The sequence below is a fragment of the Lithobates pipiens genome, unplaced genomic scaffold (genome assembly GCF_037356315.1).
Source record: "Lithobates pipiens isolate NorthernLeopardFrog02 unplaced genomic scaffold, aLitPip1_a1.2 Scaffold_19, whole genome shotgun sequence".
Taxonomy (NCBI): Eukaryota; Metazoa; Chordata; class Amphibia; order Anura; family Ranidae; genus Lithobates; species Lithobates pipiens.
The window spans coordinates 407741859-407763007 of NW_027507764.1; the positions used below are offsets into that span (position 1 = coordinate 407741859).

The window sequence follows — 21149 nt, forward strand, 5'->3', positions numbered from 1 at the left end:
AACGATTTTCATGGACCCGCCCACAGTCTGGAAAATAGTTACTTTTGGGATATGTAATGGCATGATACATGTAAGTATCTTCTGTTCTAAGAAGGCTTTACTGGGAGATGTACCAGACTAAAAATGACCACAAAACCAATTTTAGTTGGCAGCAGTTTCTGCTGTAAGTAAAAAAAACAACAACAAAAAAAAAAAACAACTTTTAATTATGTTGTAGCGATGTTTTTAAAATCAAGGCATAAAAAGAACACAGGCATTCATAAATAAATAAAAAAAAAAGTTTATTTCACTTCATTAGTTAGAAATACGGTCTTGATTCCACAAGGACACGTTATCCAAATGCATTATCTGCCACGGTTTCCCCATACTGTATTATACAGTGCATTGAAATAGAGAGATATCAAATACAGACTTCACAAAACCACCATGATTAGAAGAAGTGTGCCATTTAGGTGTATGTTATGTCTTTTCATCAAAACAAAAAAAAAAAAACCCTCCCATGAAAATTGGCGAGGTCAAATTTGCAGATTAGTAAGTGAATAGAAAAAATACATTATTTTCAGTCCTCTTGTGATCCATTCCCAAGTGGAAAAGCAGTCTTTTTCAGTCAATACATCCACGTAAGCCCATCATCTGGTGTGCGCAGTGAAGTCCCTACAAAGTTCATAAACCACATAACTTTTATGTTTGATCAATTAAGCCTTAATACCACACAATGGATCCTGTGCCAGAGGGACTTAAAAAAAAAAAAAAAAAAAGAAAGAAAATGGGGAAACTGACAGCTCAAAGTGTAAACCACTAAGAGCAAATGCAAAATAGTGGAACATAAAATAGATCCTTCAAACTATTTAGACGTTAATAAATACTTCAAATAAAATAAACTACTGGAACAAACATTAATATTCGTGGCAGATCCAGTAATCCTATAATGCTACAGATTAAAAATAAAAATTGCACTGTATAATAAACTAAATATAATACTGTATATGGAAGCATTTTATGGAAACCTTAAATACTTAAATATTTTGGAGTGATAATACAATTTAGCAAAGCACCATATATATGTCTAGATTTAAAAAAAGAAAACAAAAAAAAAAAAAGGGAAGAAAACAAGTTTGGTAGCTGTCAGCCTGATTAAACATGGGAGCAGAAAATGCCATGACTTTAACACTAACTACTACACAACTAGTGGAGCCTGAATAAAACTGCTTTGCAGGAACCACTGCAGTACAGCGCTTACAATGGGCCAATCCCTTTATCCAGAGGCCATTGACATTCGTGTGCAAACTCCCGACTGTGAGAAAAAGAAACTCTTCCCAAATGCAGACCTATTCTCCATTTGCTGCTTATGTATTTACACATTTTACTGAGTCAGAAGTGCAAAATGGGACCTTCCAAATGATTGTTTAACAGTGCACGGGGGCCGAGTGTCACTGTGCCACTCTGTCGGGGCACAGAAGAGAATCAACAGCACCGGACTGGAGGTCGAGGTGGTGGCAGTTCTGGAGGAACTTCGGGCTCTGGCTGCAGAGACAGGATGCTGTTGGAGAGCTCATTCCTCATTATATCCAGAGGCATCTGAAGAAGACACAGATGACAAGATTAGGTCAAATGATTATACTTTCTTCTAAGTAAATCAGATATTAAAGCGGGGTACCCCCTAAAAAAAATATATATATATATATAAAAGTCAGCAGCTACAAATACTGCAGCTGCTGACTTTTAATAATCGGACACTTACCTGTCCCAGGGTCCAGCGATGCGGGGGAACGAAGCCCCCCCCCCCCCGTTGCCCGCTCCGTTCGCAGCGTCGTCATTCGTACTGTGGGCACCCGGCTGTCGCTTCACAGCCAGGCACCCACTGCGCATGCGCGAGCGGGGCAGGGTGCCGTGATATGTCGCGCAGTCACCTGGGACACGAGACAGGTCCCAGGTGACTGTGCGGCGCGAGGGGAAGTGATGTCACCAGCCCGGGCAAGGAAGAAGGCAGACTACGAGGGACCCCCTAGCAACAGGTATTTAGAGGTGAGTAAAAAAAAAAAATCCCATTTTTTTTTTTAAAGAATTTTAAACATTTGTTTATTTTTTGGTGGCAACACCACTTTAAAATATTAGCATTTTATTTTAATATTTAAATTAAGAGAAATAAGAGTGTTGTCAGTGCCAACTCATCATTTTCCAAAACTAGAAGAAGATCAGCAATCCCTGACTACCTGTTTCTCCCAGCACAGGTAAAAATAATAATTTCTAGTGGGGAAACCAATGTTTTTTTACCCAGGGATGGAATTTTGCCATGCATTGTAAGCAGTTAAAGTAGAAATAAAACAAATACTTTGATCAGTCTATGTGGTAAACAGTTGTTCTGCCCATATACTATATCCATTTTCTATCACTTTTTAGATTAATAAATTGAAAAAATTAATAGCCGTAAATGATCAATAGGTTTCCAACCCAACCAATTTATACTTCTCTATTATGAATATTTCAGTTCGATACACTGCACAATTATTGCCAACCTGTGTCAGGGAGGAAAGTTTCAACAAAACATTGAGGTTTGTATATAAATCATAACTGTACTCATCCACCGTCCTCATCTGCAATTGGTATCCAGCTAAAGTACTTTGCGAGGTCTGGTTTTCTGAAGTTGGTATTTACTAGCGTTGCACTGATAACAGTGGCGATACTAATCATTTGCACATAACTCCGATACTAAAACCAATACCTTCAAACTTTGTTCACATGTGTAGGCTGATTGCACCTGGAAATCAAGCCATGCATGGTTCCCCTAAAGCCTGGTATACATCACTATTTTTTTTTTCCTCGGGTGAACGGAAAAAATAACTTACAACTCCGGTTACAGCCGCTATACTAACGATCCAACGTTAGTAGAGCGATCTTTCCTGCTGTTCTTTTGTGTTCTGACAGGGGAAGGCCTCGCCACCCCCCCACTTTGGTCATTGCTCTCAGCCATTGGCTGCGAGCACTGATCGGGAGCCAGTCGGCCGATGGTTTTCGAGCATGCTCGTCTGACAGGAGCCAGCCAATCAGCCAGCTTCTGATGGACCGTCTGCCTTACACACGGCCGAATATCGGCCCGTTTTTACTGAACCGGTCAATGTTACCCGACATAGTACACTTAGGATTAAGTGTTTGGTGGCTTTTTGTACTCTTACAGCATCAACCCCCTCACTCTGTGCTTTTTTTTTTTACATAACACAAAACTACTGCCAAGTGTTTGGCAAGGGCTAATGGGCTAACAGTGAGTGGCCCGGCAGTTTGTTTCTAAAATTGTGAAGCCTCCTTTAATATAATACAAAGTACTAGCATGAAGTGTGCAACGATATAACTTATAGAAATATGTAACATGACATTGCTTCAACATACTATAACATTTATGTAACATTCTTTATAACTATCCATTGTGTGTTTTACTAAAAAGGAATCGGCAAGTACCTTTTTTAATATGTCATCAACCAATTTCAAAAAAATTTCATCTACATTAAAGTTGTCCTTGGCACTTGCTTCACAAAATCGCATGCCAGTAATCTGTTGTGCAAACTACAAAGATAGAAACAGACAATTATGTAAAAATTATATAAAAAAACAAAACAAAACACAATATAGGTTAAAATAAAGGATTAAAATATCAAATAAGCAATCAATTCAGAAGCTGTGGATTATTTTATAAAAAAACATAAAAAAAAAAAAACACACAAGAAAAAAGGCAGTGGGTTCCATACTGTATTAGAGAGTGGAAAAATTAGCCTGGCTGTAGCCTGAGAACATGATTGCTAAAATTACCAAACTGTCTCACATATCCTCTGTCTGCACCAGGACCGAGGAATCTTGTTTCAAATTTTTGGCAAGGTGGTATAGGGTCTTGGACAAGTTGTCTCGCATTTATCCTTCAGTGTCCTCACATTTCTGGAGAGGATGCAGACAAAGGGGAACATTCCTACATATTTGGTGGGACTATCCCCGTATTAAACCATTTTGGGCGGGGGTTCGGAGCACTATAGCTGCGGCCATACAAACACTAGTTAAAAGATGATCCTCTTCCTGTATTATTTCACGCTACCCATTTGCCCGTTGGTAAATATAAAAGGTCTTTGATACCCCATCCCCTTAAACGTCAGCAGGAGCCCAATACCCCTATATTGGAAATCCTCAGGAGTTCCCATGGTGAGAGATTGGCTCCTATGGGTACAAGGAATCCAATAGGCAGAGGAGTGGAGGTATCAATGTGAAGATAAATACTCAGTTTTACAAGATTTGGGCATTGTGGATTGATTGTCCCACCTCTGCCAAGTACAAGCAGCGAATAGTGTAAGTTTTTTGAATGTGTATACTGATTACTTTGGAACATAGATCTTCATTGGGGATGATTTGACATTTTTAAATGTCTTCTATGTTGTGATCATCTCTTCTGCCCTAGGTGGTAGGAAGGATTTTTCTATGTTTTTTATCTTTCTTTTTACCTCCCCCTTGTGCTTTTCACTAACCCTGCTCTGTTTCTTTTGTCTTCTTTGACTCCAGTAGGATCTAGTATTAGGTTCTTATTTGGGCCTTCATTGTCATCTATTTGCTAGCCATTTGCACCAATTTGCAGCGATTGCTGTTGTATTATGCTCCTGGTTTATACAGGATATTGGATTTTTCCAGGGCAACGTGTGTGAGACCAGTCTTATATTTTATTTTATCAGAACTATGCTGGAGTCTGTTCTTATTGACTCATTGCTATGTTTTTTATATGCCTATAATGATTTTTTTTTTTTTAAAGTGGAGGACTAGGTGGTCAAGGAGAAGTTGGGTGGATGGAGTACAAAGTACTTAAGTTCATGGTCTGAGCTACCCAAGTCTGATAACTGCAATGCACTTCCAGGACCAGCAAAAGCTTACTCAAGTCTCCAATATAAAGTGTCAGCTCCACATTGGGGGAGTTAACACAAAGCTTCCTGTGCCATTTATAATGGCACAGGAAATCAGCATGAGAGGCTTGCGCCATATTATCAAAGCAGACAGACCTGTTTCAGTTCTATCTGTGCCACCTGCAGCAGATTCTATTTCAGAGTAAAACATAAACCCGTGCAGGCTTCGTGCCCAACTAAATAAGAGGTTGCATCAGTTTTCAAGGGCAGAAGACTGGATCTGGTGTATGGGATGTGAACACACTACAGAGCCTGCATATAGACAGGGAAATGGTGAGGGCATTAGGAGTTGTGGCAGTGTGAGGCAGAGCAAGCAGCTCCAGCTCCAGAATGTAGTGTCGGACACCGATGCAGCATAGAAATTAGAGCAGATCGATCCTAATTAACAAAGAAGCTTACACCGCTTTGTCAACTAGTGGCAAGATCTGCTTAGTTTTCTCAGTTTAGAAGAGGGGTGCAGGTTTTATCCCTGCTCCACGGTTCGTTAAAGCCTGATTTTAGGCTCCGTTCACACTTGTGCAATGATGTCCAAAGTCGCATGACAAATCGCATTCCATTCTTTTCAATGGCACCCGTTCAAACCAGTGCAACATTAAAAAAAAGTGCATGCACTACTTTGGTGTGACCTTGATCCATAGAATGCAAAGGTGAATCACAAATTGCACCAAAAGTCGCACTGGAAATCATGCGACTGGAGATGCACTAGTGTGAACAGAGCATTAGTCAAAAAAAAAAAAAAAAAAAAGGCATTACTTACAATAAATGTAATGTGTCCCTTGTGTTGCTGGCTGGTGCTTAGTTGAAATATTTTATTTTCCGATGCAAAATTCTGGTGCGGCAGCATTTATAAAGTCGAGGGACCTGTCACAAGCACTCAACATATCTATGCCCACCTTCTCCAATCATAAAAGCTGCACTGTAGCTTCTATGGATCAAAAAACAATCTCTGCATTGAGGAGAGGTGAATAAAAGGTCTGTCTACTTCAAGCATACAATATTTTTAATTCATAGAAACTATAGTACAGCTTTTAGGAATGGAGAATGGGGGCAGTGGACACGTCTCTTGGATCTATTAATCCTAGCGCACCAGATCTAAGTCATTAGCCTGCAGCACAAGGGACACACATCATTGATGGACTTTGTGCTGTTTATTTTTTTTGTGTGTTTTTTTTCCCCCCACTAACCTTCGGCTTTAAAGGGATTGTAAAGGGAATTTAGAAAAAAAAATAAAAATAACAAACATGTTATACTTCCCTCCACTGTGCCGCTTGTTTTGCACAGAGTGGCCCCGAACCTGCTCTTCCGGGGTCCCTCGGTGGCTGTCTCAGCTTCCCCCCCGGAAGTACTTCTCATGTTCATACAAGCTCCCTCACATGGTGAGAAGTGCTTGCAGGCGCGCTCCTGTGATACAGCCGGCGGCTATAGCCACTCACTGTATCACTCGGCCTCGCCCCCCGGCGCACCGCGTCATTGGATGTGATTGACAGCAGTGGGAGCCAATGGCTGCGCTGCTTTCAATCCATCCACTCTAGCCAATCAACGACAAGGCTGAGCGGCGAAGAGGATGTCGGAGGCAAGCGCGGGACTTCGGGGGGTCAGGTAAGTAAAACGCGGGGGCTGGGGGGACCGGCATTGTCAGATGTTTTTTCACATTAAGGTGAACGTTTTTTTACCTTTACAGCCCCTTTAATTTCCCATATTGTGCGACACCTGGACAGTTTAAAAAGTAAACCGGAGGGGAATCTCACTGGGACTACAGCCAATGGATCAGGAAACTTTGCAATATTTTTGATATCTACTCAATGTAAACTTATTTTCAATTACAATTAAGCCAATTTAAATCTATAGCTAGAAATTGAGCGGATTATGATGTCTCCCACTACATGCTAGTGACACAGAGTAGGCTTTGCTGAGCTAAAATTTACACTATAGATTTGCAATTTCCAGCATATTGTTAGTGAAGATATTCTGGATAGCAGGTCCCCACAAATGTTGGCAGAAATTAATTAGGAAATTACCTGATTGCTGAAAAGCCTTTTTTCTGGACACAGATTCAGCACACAGAGCATATCTGATTGTAACACAGCCTGTGTGCATTGCTGTGCCAAGCTTTTCTTGTCTCTTTTCAGACACCAAAAGAGAGCTGGGTGCACATTTATAACATAACCTGCAGACTTTTTCTTAGTAATGTATATCCCAAACATTGTAATTATCATCCAACATTTGCCTATCAGTATAAAAAAAAATAATAATAATAAAAAATATATATATATATAAACTTACACTTTCTCACAGCAAAATGTAAAATCTGACTGCAGGATGTACTAATCCACTTGCAGTTTAACATCCAGTACAATAAAAAATTGTGGGATCTAATAAAGTGCTTAGCAAGGATGTGATTTGTTTAACGACAAGCATTTTGTAGTTTCATGGGGTTCCTCTGTGCTTTTTACCTTTTCTCCTTGCTGTCGGGTAATTTCTCGGTTGCTTTCACAATCCAGCTTATTTCCAACTAAAAGAAGTTCTGCGTCTTCAGAGGCATACTGGATGAAACAAAAGGAATTACATTTATTTTTACATATTATGAATGGCAGAGGTTACAACAAGGCTTCGCTTCTTTATTTATCTGTATAATAGATTGCCAGATCAATCTAATATTGTTTTTTCATCTTATTGTCAAAGTGGATCCTGGCTGGAAATACCTTTGTGTGGCAACATCTAAGACCCCACCCCATGTACCAGGACTAGAAGGTGCCCTGCTTTTCAAAGCTGGATCCAGGCACTACTCACAAGGAAGCCTTGAAGATTTTGAAATACACGGTAAAGAAACTCAGGGATCACATTTTGATTGTATTTGTGATTACAATTCTTTGTAATAAAGCTACAACCATGGCTGCCATAGATACAAGACGGCACCTTTGCTAGGAATAGGAACATCTTTTGTGATAATTATTAGCACAAGTAGCTATATTACAAGGGAGCATGACAGTATGCTGGAAACTAGGCTAATGTACAAAACCTCAAAATACTGCATAAGCTGGCCATACGTTTGTATGGAAATTTAGAAAAATGTTTGTTAGAGCACCAAGTAGTACCATTATGGCAGGGCTTGACAAATCCCAGGCATTAGGTGGCCATGGTGGCTAGAAAGTATCAGCCCAGTCACTGTTGCAGGGATGCACAATTTGAATTCGCCTGAGACATGCAGTTCCGGGCACTGGGCAAGATGTTTTGTTTCTGCATTTAGCCCTGCCTGAGCAAGCAGCAGGGCTCACTTGTCAGGTGGAAGCATTCGGGAGGGTGGATTGCTTCCACACGTGCGGGTAAAGTGCCCCCCAAACTTATCTGCGGGCCCAGGACTGGCATAGCGGGCACCACAGAGTAGATCCGGGTTTCCTTGGGTTGTATTATCACTTCCGGCTCCCCGTTGACAATTTCCCTGGTGAAATTTTTTTTATTGCAGTGCAATCTGAACCGCATTAAATTCAGTGGAGTACAGGGGAGGACATGCAGGGTTGTTGGATTGGGTTACTGGATGTCTCATTATAGAGGACCTGTCACCAAGCATGTGATAAAAAAAGAATAAAAAATAAAAATTATATATATTTTTTTTTTACGGTAGAAAATTTAAGTTACACCCAAATATACACATGTATAGGCTTAAACATGTTGGGGTGCCTATGCATGAAGTCAATTGTGATACACGTTACATATCGCCGGGCACACACTAGCTCCTAACTTTTTAGCTAGCTCCTAGAATCAAAGCAAAATTTGTCAAGCCCTGCATTACGGACTAAACAAATTTCGTATATAATTTCATATATATAACCCTGAATTTCTTTTTTGACTGCCATACAATATTTTGAGCTCTACATGCAATTTTGGGATGCACGTGCTCATTACTATATACTATAATATGCAGATCCTGGTGCCGTGTAATCTGCCCCCCTCTAAACTGTAAAATAAATAAATAAATAAATCCCTGAACTTGCCACTTCCTGTATGCCCTCTTTAAATAGACCACGATAACCAGGGTAGTTCTGCCCTGATCACCGCAGTCAAAGTGCACCCCCCCGTCAAACACTGTCCCCTCTGCTCTCCTCTCCTCCCCTCCTTCCTGCCCGTCATCCCCCTCTGTGTCTGTCTCGAGCCGGCCCCGCCCCACCCACCGCTATTCTTGTAGAATAAAATTAAACAAATTTCACTGCCAGCCACTCTATTACAGGCTGGCATAGCACACTGTCTATAGTTTTTCAAAAAACGAGTGTTGTAAATACCCAATTTCAGCTGTCTTCAGGATGGTCACTCGCTGTGACAGCTATGAGACACAGCTTCTGAGGAGGGGATGAGCAGCCACGTGATATACCCTGGCTGATGTCAGAGGGAGATCACGGCCCCTCCCTCAGAAGCAATAGATCAGAGCTGTAAAGCGGCTGTGAGTGATGTGACCGGCATGAAGATAGCTGAAATTAGGTATTTACAACACTCGTTTTTTAAAACTACAGAAACAGGGTGCTATGTCAGCCTCTAATAGAGGGGCTGGCATAGTTTTATATGGATGGGTTAACAAACATAGTAGCCCATTATGTGTCACTTACCTGAAACCGAAGCCTGCAATGTCACCGCTGTCCCCACTAGCAGCAAGCGTCCATCTTCACCCCTCTTCCTTATGGGGGCCACAAACTCTGGCTCTGACTGTCTGGAGTCATGGGAGCCGTCAGTCACGGCATGACCCCCTTTAGAAACATCACGATCTGCCCTTTCTAAAACGCACCATAGACATCGGCGCACGGCTTTATTGTAAATATCTCCTAAACCATGGAGGTTTAGGAGATATTTATGGCACCTACAGGTAAGCCTTCATATAGGCTTACCTGTAGGTAAAAGTGGTTGTACAGGGTGTACAACCACTTTAAGAAAAAGGTTTCAATTCTTCTCCCTTGATTTGCCTTGTCACTACAGTTGAAAATAATCATTGATTTGATCCGTATTACCCATTTTAAAATTGAACAAACATTCAGAATTTTTTTTCAAAACAACATTTTACTGGTGTGTACCTAGCTATAGCTTAATGGAACTTTGCAACTTGTCCACCATCTGATTAAGGGTAGTGGGTATAAGGGCAGTTGAAAAGTATTAAGTTGGGCACCCACTGGCTGAAAACCATCCAGTTCAGTAGGACTTTAAGTCAGTATGTACAGCTGTCTGACAGAAGTCGATCTAACGACTGGATTCCTTGAAGGGACATCCTAGAAAACCAGCATCCAATCAGCGATTGCAAACAATGGCTCCACGAGCTGACCTGTGAATTCTGGCTATGGGGGGACGAAATCTCCCCGCTGTTAGAATTCAATAGAACAGCAGGGGGAGATTGCCGCACCAACATCGCTTGTGTTGGTATGGCATTCTTTCAGGTTTTTTATATAAAAAGAACAGTGTGTATCCAGCTTTAGAGTTCACAAAAATAATTTTCTCTGGTAATGGCAAAAATAAATAAATCAACATAAAATAATTTAAAAAATTTTTTTTTTTTGACACTAATAAAATAAGTGCAAACATTGCTTGGGGCCTTGGGATACCCTTATACAATGATTTCAAATAGCTCACCTTATCAATCATCTTCATCCATTTAGGCAAATCCTCAAAGGTTTCTTTCTTGGTAATATCATACACTAATACGATTCCCTTGGCACTTCTGTAATAAGCGGAGGTAATGCTGTTGAATCGCTCTTGGCCAGCTGTGTCCCTACAAAACAAAATTAACAGTACAAATCTCATATAGGGAAGAGCGATTAGCATTCACAGTCACACCTACTCATGCTGTGCAAGACAAAGCCTGATTGTAAGAGCACACAACCCAAACAACATGTTGGCACAAAACAGACTGTAATTACAAAATGAGGCCTATTTTAAAATGTCAAAATTAAGGACATTCATATGCATAGTCTGTACTAATTGATACAAAAGACAAAATCATGTGGGGATTAAGATTTAAACTCTCTCAAATAACACTATTTTTAATCTTTATGCTGCTAGCATTAGTAAATAGGATAGTATATTTACTTGTTTTAAACTTTTTTATTTTATTTCTTTAGTTGCTTCCTGGTTTCTGGCCTAGACAGAATGAGTTTTCTCAGCTCACCCACCTGTCTTCATGCCTGAGCTAAGGGCAGATGGACTCCAGGAGGTAAATCAATGAATGCAACTTGAATCATCTGCCCTTACTTAAGATGGCTGCAGCTACAAATGCTAGGGGATTGTTTTTCAAAGTGATTTCTCAACAAAATAAAGGCTGGAGACATAGATAGAGTTTGCTTTGAATAATAAAAATGAATTAAATAGCATTTTAAGTTTGCGGTGCTCAGATGCAGTTTAGTTCTACATTTAAAATAGTCCATAAGGGTTTCTGTGTGCTGACACACTACATGGCCATGCCCCTGTGCACAAATCCACATCTATAGGGACATGGTTTGATGAGTTATATGTGGAGGAACTGTAGTGGCCTGCACAGAGCTTTGTCCTCAACCAGGGCCGAGACAAGGAGTGGGCAGAAGGGCCAGCTGCCCTGGACACATCGTGTATTGTAGGGACGGGGGTTCCACAAGTTCCTTCTACTATAAGCCTGACAGCTGAGCGCTGGAAGCGGCAAGGAGAGGAGGAGGAGAGAGCCGGGAGGAGGTGCAGACTGTGCTCCCTCCTCCTCATAAACTCACATATAATGAAGGGGGGGCGGGGCAAATTTGGCATCTCTGCCCTGGGCACTGGATGATCTTTTTCCGGTGCTGTCCTCAACACTACTGAACATCTTTTGGAGGAATTGGAACAGCAATTGTGAGCCAGGTCTTCTCCTCCAACATTAGTGCCCAACCTCACAAGTACTCAATTGATGGGTGCAACTTCCCACATACTCCAAAATCTTGTGGGAAGCCTTTTGAATGAGTGAACACTAACTGAAGGATGGGGGGGGGGCACTCCATATTGTTTGTATGTGGTCTTGGAGCAAGCTCATATAGGTATGATGGTCAGATCATTGTCAAAATTTTTGGTCACATATACACACACATAACGATATATATTCAAAGGCTGACTCCATCTTTTGCACCATATTACACTCTCGTGTAACATGTAACATTAACCCTTTCATGCCTAAGCCCATTTCTGACATTTGTTGCTTACAAGTTAAAATCTTTTTTGCTACAAAATTACTCAGAACCCCCAAACACACATATAAATATATATTTATTTGTGATCGTTGCAATACTTTGTCACACGGTTATTGCGCAGTGGTCTTTCAAACTCAATTTTTTGGGGAAAAAAAAAAAAACACTTTCATTGATTAAAAAAACCCCAAAAAACGAAACAGTAAAGTTAGCCCAATTTTATTGTATAATGTGTAAGATGTTATGCCAAGTAAATGGATACCCAACATGTCATGCTTTGAAATTGCGCACACCCTCGGAATGGCGACAAACTACGGTATAGAGGAGGTCTTTTGCTAGAATTATTGCTCTCACTCTGACAATCATGGCGATATCTGACGTGTGATTTGAACGCCGTTTACATTTGCGGGCGAGACTTGCGTATGCATTTTGTGTGCTGTGAGAGCACGCGGGGAAGGGGGCGCCTTCATTTTTTTTATTATTTATAATTTTCATTTTTTTTATATTGTCCCTTTAAAAAAAATATAAATAAAAAGTCAGATCACTTATTGCTGTCAAAAGGAATGTAAACATCCCACGTGACACTAATAGGTGGTGACAGGTACTCTTTATGGAGGGATCGGGGAGGTCTAAAACATCCCAAATCCCTTCATTTTACTTAAAAAGTATTCAGATTGCTAAAATCAGCAATTCTGAAGTCATTTTTTTTAAATCGGCGCCATTGGCAGCCGGCTTTGCTTGGGTCTCAGGCTAGGCGGCAGACACGCCGACTGGTGGCTCGTGTCTCCCGGTGGGACGGGAGGCACGGGAAAAGCGGCGGAAGGGAGCGCGACTTCCTCTCCCGCTCCTTAGGATAACAGCTGATTGGCGTGCAGCCTCATAGGTTGTTATCACTAAAAATCCAACCGCTGGCTCTAAAAAACGGTACCTGCAGGCATCCCCTCGGTATAGCCCCTTTAAACTATGAACGCAAAATTGCAGACGGTCGGCGCGAAGGGGTTAAAAATGCAGCGGCAGACAGAATTGTAGCTTTTAATGGAATAGGAGTGCGGTGACCACCACAAGCAAAGTCTATTGACACTTCCTCCAGCTGAAAGTCCGTACCTCGGTCCAGGGAGCTGGAGAAAGTCTTCTGGAACCTGACGTTTGCAAGTTGAGCCACTGATCATGGATGCAATGTAATGTGGATTTTGCCTTTAAAAGCAGATATACCTGTAGGTGTAGGGTGTTTTACACAGGGAGGTGGTGTGTAAATGTGACAAGCCTACTCCTACCTGGCAGATGGAAGCATTCAGATGCTTCCTGATTGCTTCCACACACTCCCGCGAGCCTGAGACTGACATGGCGGGTGCCGTCGGATAGAGAGGAGGAAGCAGACCAGACACACGTCTCCTCTCCTCTGCTCCTTGTTACCGACCCAGAAAACGGTCTGCCATCACTTTCGGGTCTGCTTCTCTGTGCCCCCAGCCCGCATACCCAAGAAAGAATAAAATGCAATATGATCTGCATTGCAATACTTTCAGTGGAGCACAGGGTAGACATATTCCTTAATGAGAACCTGTAATCAAAAAATCATCACATAGGAGACTATTTGTCCCCTATGTGATGGGGGCAAAAAACACAAAAAGTAGAAATTAAAAAGTTATATCCGAGCACATAAACCCCCCCCCAAATTCTTTTGAGGCCCTCTCACCCCCACTTATACGAATGTATGGGGGGGGGGGGGCGCCTATGCATGAAAACACTGATTGCAATATACATGTTATATAATCGCCCCACATGCTGGAGTGTGAGCGATATTTCTAGCACCAGACCACCCCTGAAACACTAAACTTATGACCTATAGGGGGCATTAAAGTGTCACCTATGGAAAACAGAGGGTACTAAAGTCTGTCTTCATTTCACAGGCACACACAAATATAAGGTTTGACATGTTTGGTATCCATTTACTTGATGCAACCTCATCTTTTGGATTTTAACCAAAAAATGTGTAATGTATTGTGCCCTAAAGTTAACCAGCGTATTGTTTACTGACATTTTGTGGTAATATCACGTGATAAATTGGAACTACCACTCTTATTCTAGAGGGCAGTGTTCTCCAAACTTTGTAAACAAGGGGCTAGTTTTATTGTCCTTCAGGCTTTGGGGGGGTCAGACTGTGGCCAGCAGGAGTGGAAATGTTCCTGGCATCAGTGGGAGTAAATATTACATTGTATTCGGTGGAGGAGAAGTGCCCCATTGTCTGTATCATTGGAAGAAATAGTTCCCCATTTTCGGTGTCAATGGGAGAAATGGTGCTCTAATGTTGGTGTCAATTGGTAGAATATTATCTCGCATCAGTGGAGCAACAGTGTTCCAAGGGCCAGATAAAGGCAAACAAAGGGCCGCAATTTGGAGACCATTGCTCTAGTCTAGGGTGTCTGCATTCAGAAACTATATAAAAAATTTTTTTTGGGGGGGAGGCGTTATGTAATCTTCAGGCCTAAATTGATTTTTTTCTTAAGCATGTGTGCAAAAAAATAAAGAAATGGAAAACTGGCAAAAGGGTTAAGCCTCTTATATAGGAGCCATTCTTTTGGCAAATCAGGGTTACTGCTAGACTACATAAGGTTTCCTTATCCACTAATTGCTGTATGATTTTCATTGAGTTAAATTATACAGTACCCACTGACATGAAATGTACACAAAGGGTTAAACATCCATTTGGTAAAGGTTTAGTATTTGCTAAACGTTAGATATGTCCCGATATCTACATCACCAACAGATGAATGAGCCTCAAGTGGTGAGCTCCTTGCAGCATACAATCACGTCATAATGATTGTATCTGCAGACCAGCTACAGAAAACACATCCTCAATGGCACTGTGCACAAATCCTCAATTCAGTGGTAGATGAGACACACAGTACAGAAGCAAGTATAGTGTTACCTTGTGGTGAGCCAGCAGACCTCTTCTCTACCAAGTGTTGTTACACAACCAGCCATGTGACTACAGCATTCCAGACAAGGACACAGAGATGAAGGACCAAGAGATGGCACAGACATTTTAGCAAGAGCGGACCGGTGAAGCCACTGAGAAAGTGTTGGTTTAGTCAGTGGGAGGCAAAATAAGCACATGGTGAGATAACAAAACAAACATTGACTGGATGAATGAAGTTAGAAAAGGGGAAGCAATACAGTGCCATTAATAACACGGTGCAGAATTAGTCATTGTGGTACTATGAGCTGTGTGACGGATGGAAAGCAGGCATATGGCACATATCATATGAGAACGAAGAACAGGGTGTCAACAGTTTTTTCATGCAAACATCCATAGATTGTGAACACCAAGTGCAGACAAATACAGGTAACAGAAATCGGAGAGATGATGAGAAGTACAACACTGTAACAAGGAAAGATACCGTACATATGACAGTCATCAAGGCATATAACAAGCAAAATGTATCAATTCAGCTTACATGAGTGGTGGGGTAAGGCCTAATTCACACTTGAAAAGGTGCCTGCACTACTTGTCAATCTTTACAACTCTGACAGATGCTCCTTCACGTGACACATGTTGCCTGATTGGTACATGAATCTGTTGCGTGCACCAAAATTTCCCATGCGGAGGAGCGTCAGTCAGAGTTCAAAATATTAAAGAAAAACACGGTGGCGCTAGAGGTATATCTGGAGATTGGGGAATAACTAATCAATTAGTAGTGACAGCAATTGTAAAAATAACAATAATAAAAAACAGAAGCACTAGCAAAGAATGGTGACACCAGGATGTATGAACATATAAAAAGCAATTCATGCAATTCCATGTTAAAAGTTTGTGGTGAAAGCACTAGGAGGCAGTACCCTGGAGCGAAGCAATGTACTCTGTGGGTAAACATGAAACAAAGAGGGGCGCCAGACTAAGTGCAGCATTAAAAGTGGATTTAATAACTAAAAACAAATTGGCAACTCACAAGAAGGTGAGAATTGGCAGCTGAAGGCATGGGAGAACTGCAGGTAGCAAAAAAAGTAGGACTGTGGGACATTAAAATTGGAAATTAATTTGGAGAGCGGGGACATGGATTGCTGGGAAACTACCTGGGCCATTGTTTTTATGTTAAATTTAGTCCAGGCATGGGGGGGTTCAGATAATTTATAGATATGATTGAGAGTGAGGTTTAATCTTTGGGGGGCATTGGGAGAGATTGCATGTTTAGGGTATGGTTCAATTTTGAGACCAGCACGCCACACACGCAGTGTAGTGCGCATGGAGGGTGTCACTGGATATGTTGCCTTGGAATAGTAAGGATTTCACCACTGCCATCTCGCCAAAGGTAGTGGGATTAGTTATGTCTGGATTGAGCCACCAGGCAGCGGTGACTAGCTGGGTGGCCAAGAAATATTTATAAAGATTGGAAAATACGCCAGGCCTCCCTGGGAAGTCGGGCGCACTAGTGTGGACCATCTGTAGCGGGGGTGGGGGACTGGGGTTTCCATATAAAAGAGGCGATGCAGGCGGATGAAAAAGGATTTAGGGATCCATTGCGGGGAATGACGAAATAAGTGAATTTAGGTAGGATTTTCATTTTTATAAAATGTATATGTCCCAATAGTGATAGGGAACAACTGTGTTTCAAATTTTATCTTCTTGGTTTATCTTGCACCCCTCCTCCCTACCAAATTCATCTACCTACCATATTTGCATAAACAGAATGAGAATAGATTAGGGCTCGGACTGCTGAGTATATCTTACCCCTAGAATAAATATCGGTTTACTTCACAAGCAGCACACTACAACAGAAACTTGTAACTGATACTAACACATGACATTAATTTACTACAGGAATTTAAACACTGCAACTGAGGCTGCTAATATTACACATGTTACAAACAGTGCCATACCAGCACAAGTGAAAGAGTTCATACATAGAGGAAGACAGAGAACCAAAAAAAATAGACCCACTCATGACAAACATGCACGATATATAATGAGAAAAGGTCAACTAGAATACTACAAGGACAAGGAAATATAATTCAGTTTAGAAACAGAACTTAAGTAATCACCTTTTATGTACTTTAAGTGCAGGTAAAACTTTTTTTTCTTTTTTAGTTTGTGATGTGGTGGGGAAGGATTAGACTCCCTACTGGGTTTTTACTTCCATCCAGGGCTTTGTTAGAGCAATTTCCCCTCCATTATGGTCAGGGCAATTTCATTGCTTCTTGTCCAGTGAAACCTTCGTCACCAGAACAGGAAATTAAGGAAAATCTTTCTAAAGCTAGCCATACATTATACAATATTCTTGTTCAATTTCCTTTAGCTTTACCTTCCACTGTGTAGTGCAATGGCCTGCATGATTGCAAACAACTTGAAAATGTTTACATTTAATCTCATATTATATGGTGCTGGTAAATATAAATTAAATATGTACAAGAACATTGTATAACGTATGGCCACCCCAAGGCTAGGTTCACAACGCAATGTGGGAATGCTCATATAGTCACAAGCATTACTGCAAAGCGCATCCCTTTGCTGGCGTAAAGCAATTCCGTTATATCTTAAGGGCAACTCGCCTTACTATTATGGGACAAAATGCATGGTTAAAAAAGTAGCAAGCCTTCTGGTGAGGCATGTGCTCATTGAAATGAATGGGTTGCACCAAACGTAGTGTGCAAAAACATTCAAAATAGAAGCATTCATGTGGCTCTGCTGCCACCCAATTGCTTCCACACACGCATTCGCTCTCCTACCCATCTTGTTCCTGACCCAGAAGTGACATGTGTGATGTCACTGGTGACCGTTTCCCTGGCCAGCATGGCCACGATGTAATGCAGTGTGATCTGCACTGCATCAGTTTCAGTGGATCACAGGGAAGACATGCATGGTCTTTTAGGGTCCAATTAAAGAAAAAAAATAACAAAATTTTTTTTTTTTCCCATTGTAAAAAAAATCTCCCCTTTTGAGAATAGCGATTGATTCCATGAGGCAGATGTTATCAACCTTGCAGTGCCCCCTTGGCTTAGACTTGGGGTGATTTGGTTTTCTTGTATTTAGAGATTATGCTTTTAGCTGCATTTAGTATGTTGAGAATTTGTTAGGAGCATGGGGTGCTAGTATATATATGCGAACCTTGAAAATTCATATATCTGCTCTAACAAGCTAAGCTGCTTGGTGGTCAGCCTTTCCAAGGTTTGTATTTTGGATGGGCTTCCACTGGCTGTACATAGGGCATTAAATTCCTTTAGAAACCAAGATTTTTATGTGTACGCTTTCCCACTCTATTTGAGACCAACTTAGATCAAAAGTGAAGAATGGGCAGGTTGGAGCAACTGGGAGAGCTGAAAGTACAACTAAAAAGGCCAAGCTTTTTTTTTTTTCTTTTTTCACATTTTTGGATAGAGTGGAGATGGATTAGAATACCTATCCATTTTTATTATGGTCTGTGCCCCCATTAGGGAGATTAGCCCTCTCTATTAGTCCTGTTTACCATTTTTTTTTTAGTTTTTATGAAAGTAAAAGAAAATCCCATATTTAGGTTGTCCCCAGAAAAGTAATAGAGGGCAAATCTCCCAATGGGGAACACAAAAGCTGGTGGTGATCTGCCCCCGCCTAAGAGATTCCGTTAATTTGCAGGGATTTCCTCTCACTTTCGGTTTCGACTATGGGACAGGAAGTGAAATCTCCCCAATGGGACCCAGATGGCAAGAAATAAGCCGACAGGGGTTATGATCCGCCCTTACTTTATCCAAAATAGAAAAAAAGGTTTTGCCTATAGTTCTAGTTTAGGTCCAGGACTTCTTTCTGTAAACAATGGCACAGCAAGTCTCAGCACAGGCTCCTGAGGCGCCAACACGTTATAGATGGAACACACTCACCATATTTGTAACCTGATTTTCTTTCCTCTCAACTCTACAGTTTTGATTTTAAAATCAACACCTGTAAAAAAAAACAAAAAACAAAAAAAAGTGATTAGATGATCCATAGATTCCTGCCAACACTCTCAAAAGGTTGAAGATTCCGTTAATACTCTGATGCAGGGCTCAACATAAAATATGTACCGTATTTTCCCACACCATAAGACGCACTTTTTTCCCCCAGAAATATGGGGAAAAATGTCTCTGCATCTTATGGAGCGAATGTATGCTAGGCACTGCCCCCCCTGCCGCTGCTAGCAATGCCCCCCACCGCCACCACGAGAAGCAGGAGAGCGGAGGACAGACATCTGAAGCCCCTGTCAGCGCCAGGCGATCTCCCGGCTGGGCCCGGCATTATTGCCGAGACAGAAGACAGAGCATTCAGCTGCTCGGACAGCTCTGTCTTCTGTCAGGAGGATGGAATGACATGAGGTAAGGCTGCATTTCATGGGCACTGGTAAATATTTTATGACACCATTTTGTTCAGAATTTTTACTTGTTTTCCTCCTCTAAAACCTAGGTGCGTTTTATGGTCAGGTGCGTCTTATGGAGCGAAAAATATTGATTTTTCGCTCGATGATTTTTACCTGCTGCATTTCTGCTCCAGGTCAGTGACTCAAAGTATTAAGGCCAGGGACAGCCAGGCAATTATTATTTTCATCAGGAAGTCAGCAATGGCAATGTACACATCTCCCTCAGTAAAGATTTTCTTTGCCATTAAAACCAAATAGGTTAGTGGCTGGGTCTCCTTAGCTTACTATGGGGAGGAAGCTAAATTACTTCGTTCCAAAATCTTCTTTAAATGTTTTTTTTTTTAACTGCCTTTTATCTCTGAGACTCTGTTGGTTTGATCTTCCTGCCTGAGTCTCTGTACACTCGCCGTGGTCATTATGAGATGGCATTGCGTTGTTGCATTTGTTTTGATGGGTGACAAAAAAGACCTACTTGTATGGCATCTGCATTAAAGCGGTAGTAAACCGCTGGGCAAGATTTTTTCTTTTTTTTAATTCTCTTTTTTTTTTTTTTTAAATGGACCTGCAAGGTAATATAATGTGCTAGTCTGCATCGCACACTAATACATTATGTGAAACTTACCTGAAAACGATGCCCTGCAGCGAATCGCTGTCATCGCTGGAGGCTGTTTCCATCTTCACCCATCTTCCTTCCAGGCCCGCGGCTCCCGCTGTGTGACTGGCCGGGGGCCGTGATGACGTCACTCCCATGCATGTGCGGGGGAGGCGCCTTTTATGGCACAGGCCCAGATCGCCATTCCTTCAGAGCGCATGCACTGATGATGTCATCGGCTGCATATACAGTAGTGCACGTTTCGGAGATATTAACAGTACATATAGGTAAGCCTTATTATAGGCTTACCTATAGGTACAAGTCAGAGATGGGAGTTTATTCCCACTTTAAACAATAGTTTATTTTGAACTGAGACCCCTTGTCTGTATGATCCGTGTAAAAGATGAACGTTGCCTGGCGGGCTCTGCATGTGGGCTGTGTGAACACACCGGAGCTCATCCTTAGATGTGAGCAAAGATCCTTTTAAAGCCCAACTCCAAGAAAAGTAACAATCCTCCCTTGCAAGAGGGCTACCCCAACATAGTAAGGGTTAAATGCTCTATTAGGTCTAGGGAACTACCAGATCCTTATACTCCGGCAGTGGACTGTTGACCCCGCATAAGGGACTAGAAACTGTGGGATCAGTCTTCCAATGCGGAGGAGCCCGGCGGAAGTTGCATCAGGTAATTAAATCTGCTTTTACCAGTCCTAGATGTAAGGTCCACAGCGAGGAAGGATTTTTACCTTTTTTTTTTTTAAAACAATATTGTTATTTTACAATCTGAAAATTTATTTTTATTCAGTTGTTTTGGCTATATTCCTCATATGTGGAGCAGAAGTTATTTCAATATCCAGAACACATAGTACTCCTATTGTTCACTGTCTCAAAGGTTATGCTAATTGAACACTCTTCCCGAAGGAATCCTTTAAACAGTATGCATAGAACAAATTACAGGAACTCTAGAGGTCATAATGCACCCTTCCCGCGACCCTTCCCAGCAACAGGCTGCAATAAATACAGAAGCATTCAGAAAAGTGCAATTTATGTCTTAAAATACTATGTATAGGTGACTGCAAAACACTGCCTGCAACAGTTAGAATTAGAAAACCT

The 21149-nt window shown here is 41.4% G+C and overlaps 1 protein-coding gene across 1 annotated transcript in view; it reads right to left on the bottom strand.

Moving 5' to 3' along the window:
- Nucleotides 1–264: 264 nt before the first annotated feature.
- Nucleotides 265–21149, bottom strand: part of RAB12 (RAB12, member RAS oncogene family) — a 46952-nt gene continuing 26067 nt past the window's right edge. Inside the window, exons 2-6 of the mRNA XM_077492469.1 lie at nt 18935–18995; nt 10536–10674; nt 7382–7471; nt 3454–3558; nt 265–1578 (exon numbers count right to left, since the gene is read on the bottom strand). Of these exons, the coding sequence (XP_077348595.1) occupies nt 1465–1578; nt 3454–3558; nt 7382–7471; nt 10536–10674; nt 18935–18995 (509 nt within the window). The 3' untranslated portion in view covers nt 265–1464. The remainder of the gene's footprint in view (nt 1579–3453; nt 3559–7381; nt 7472–10535; nt 10675–18934; nt 18996–21149) is intronic.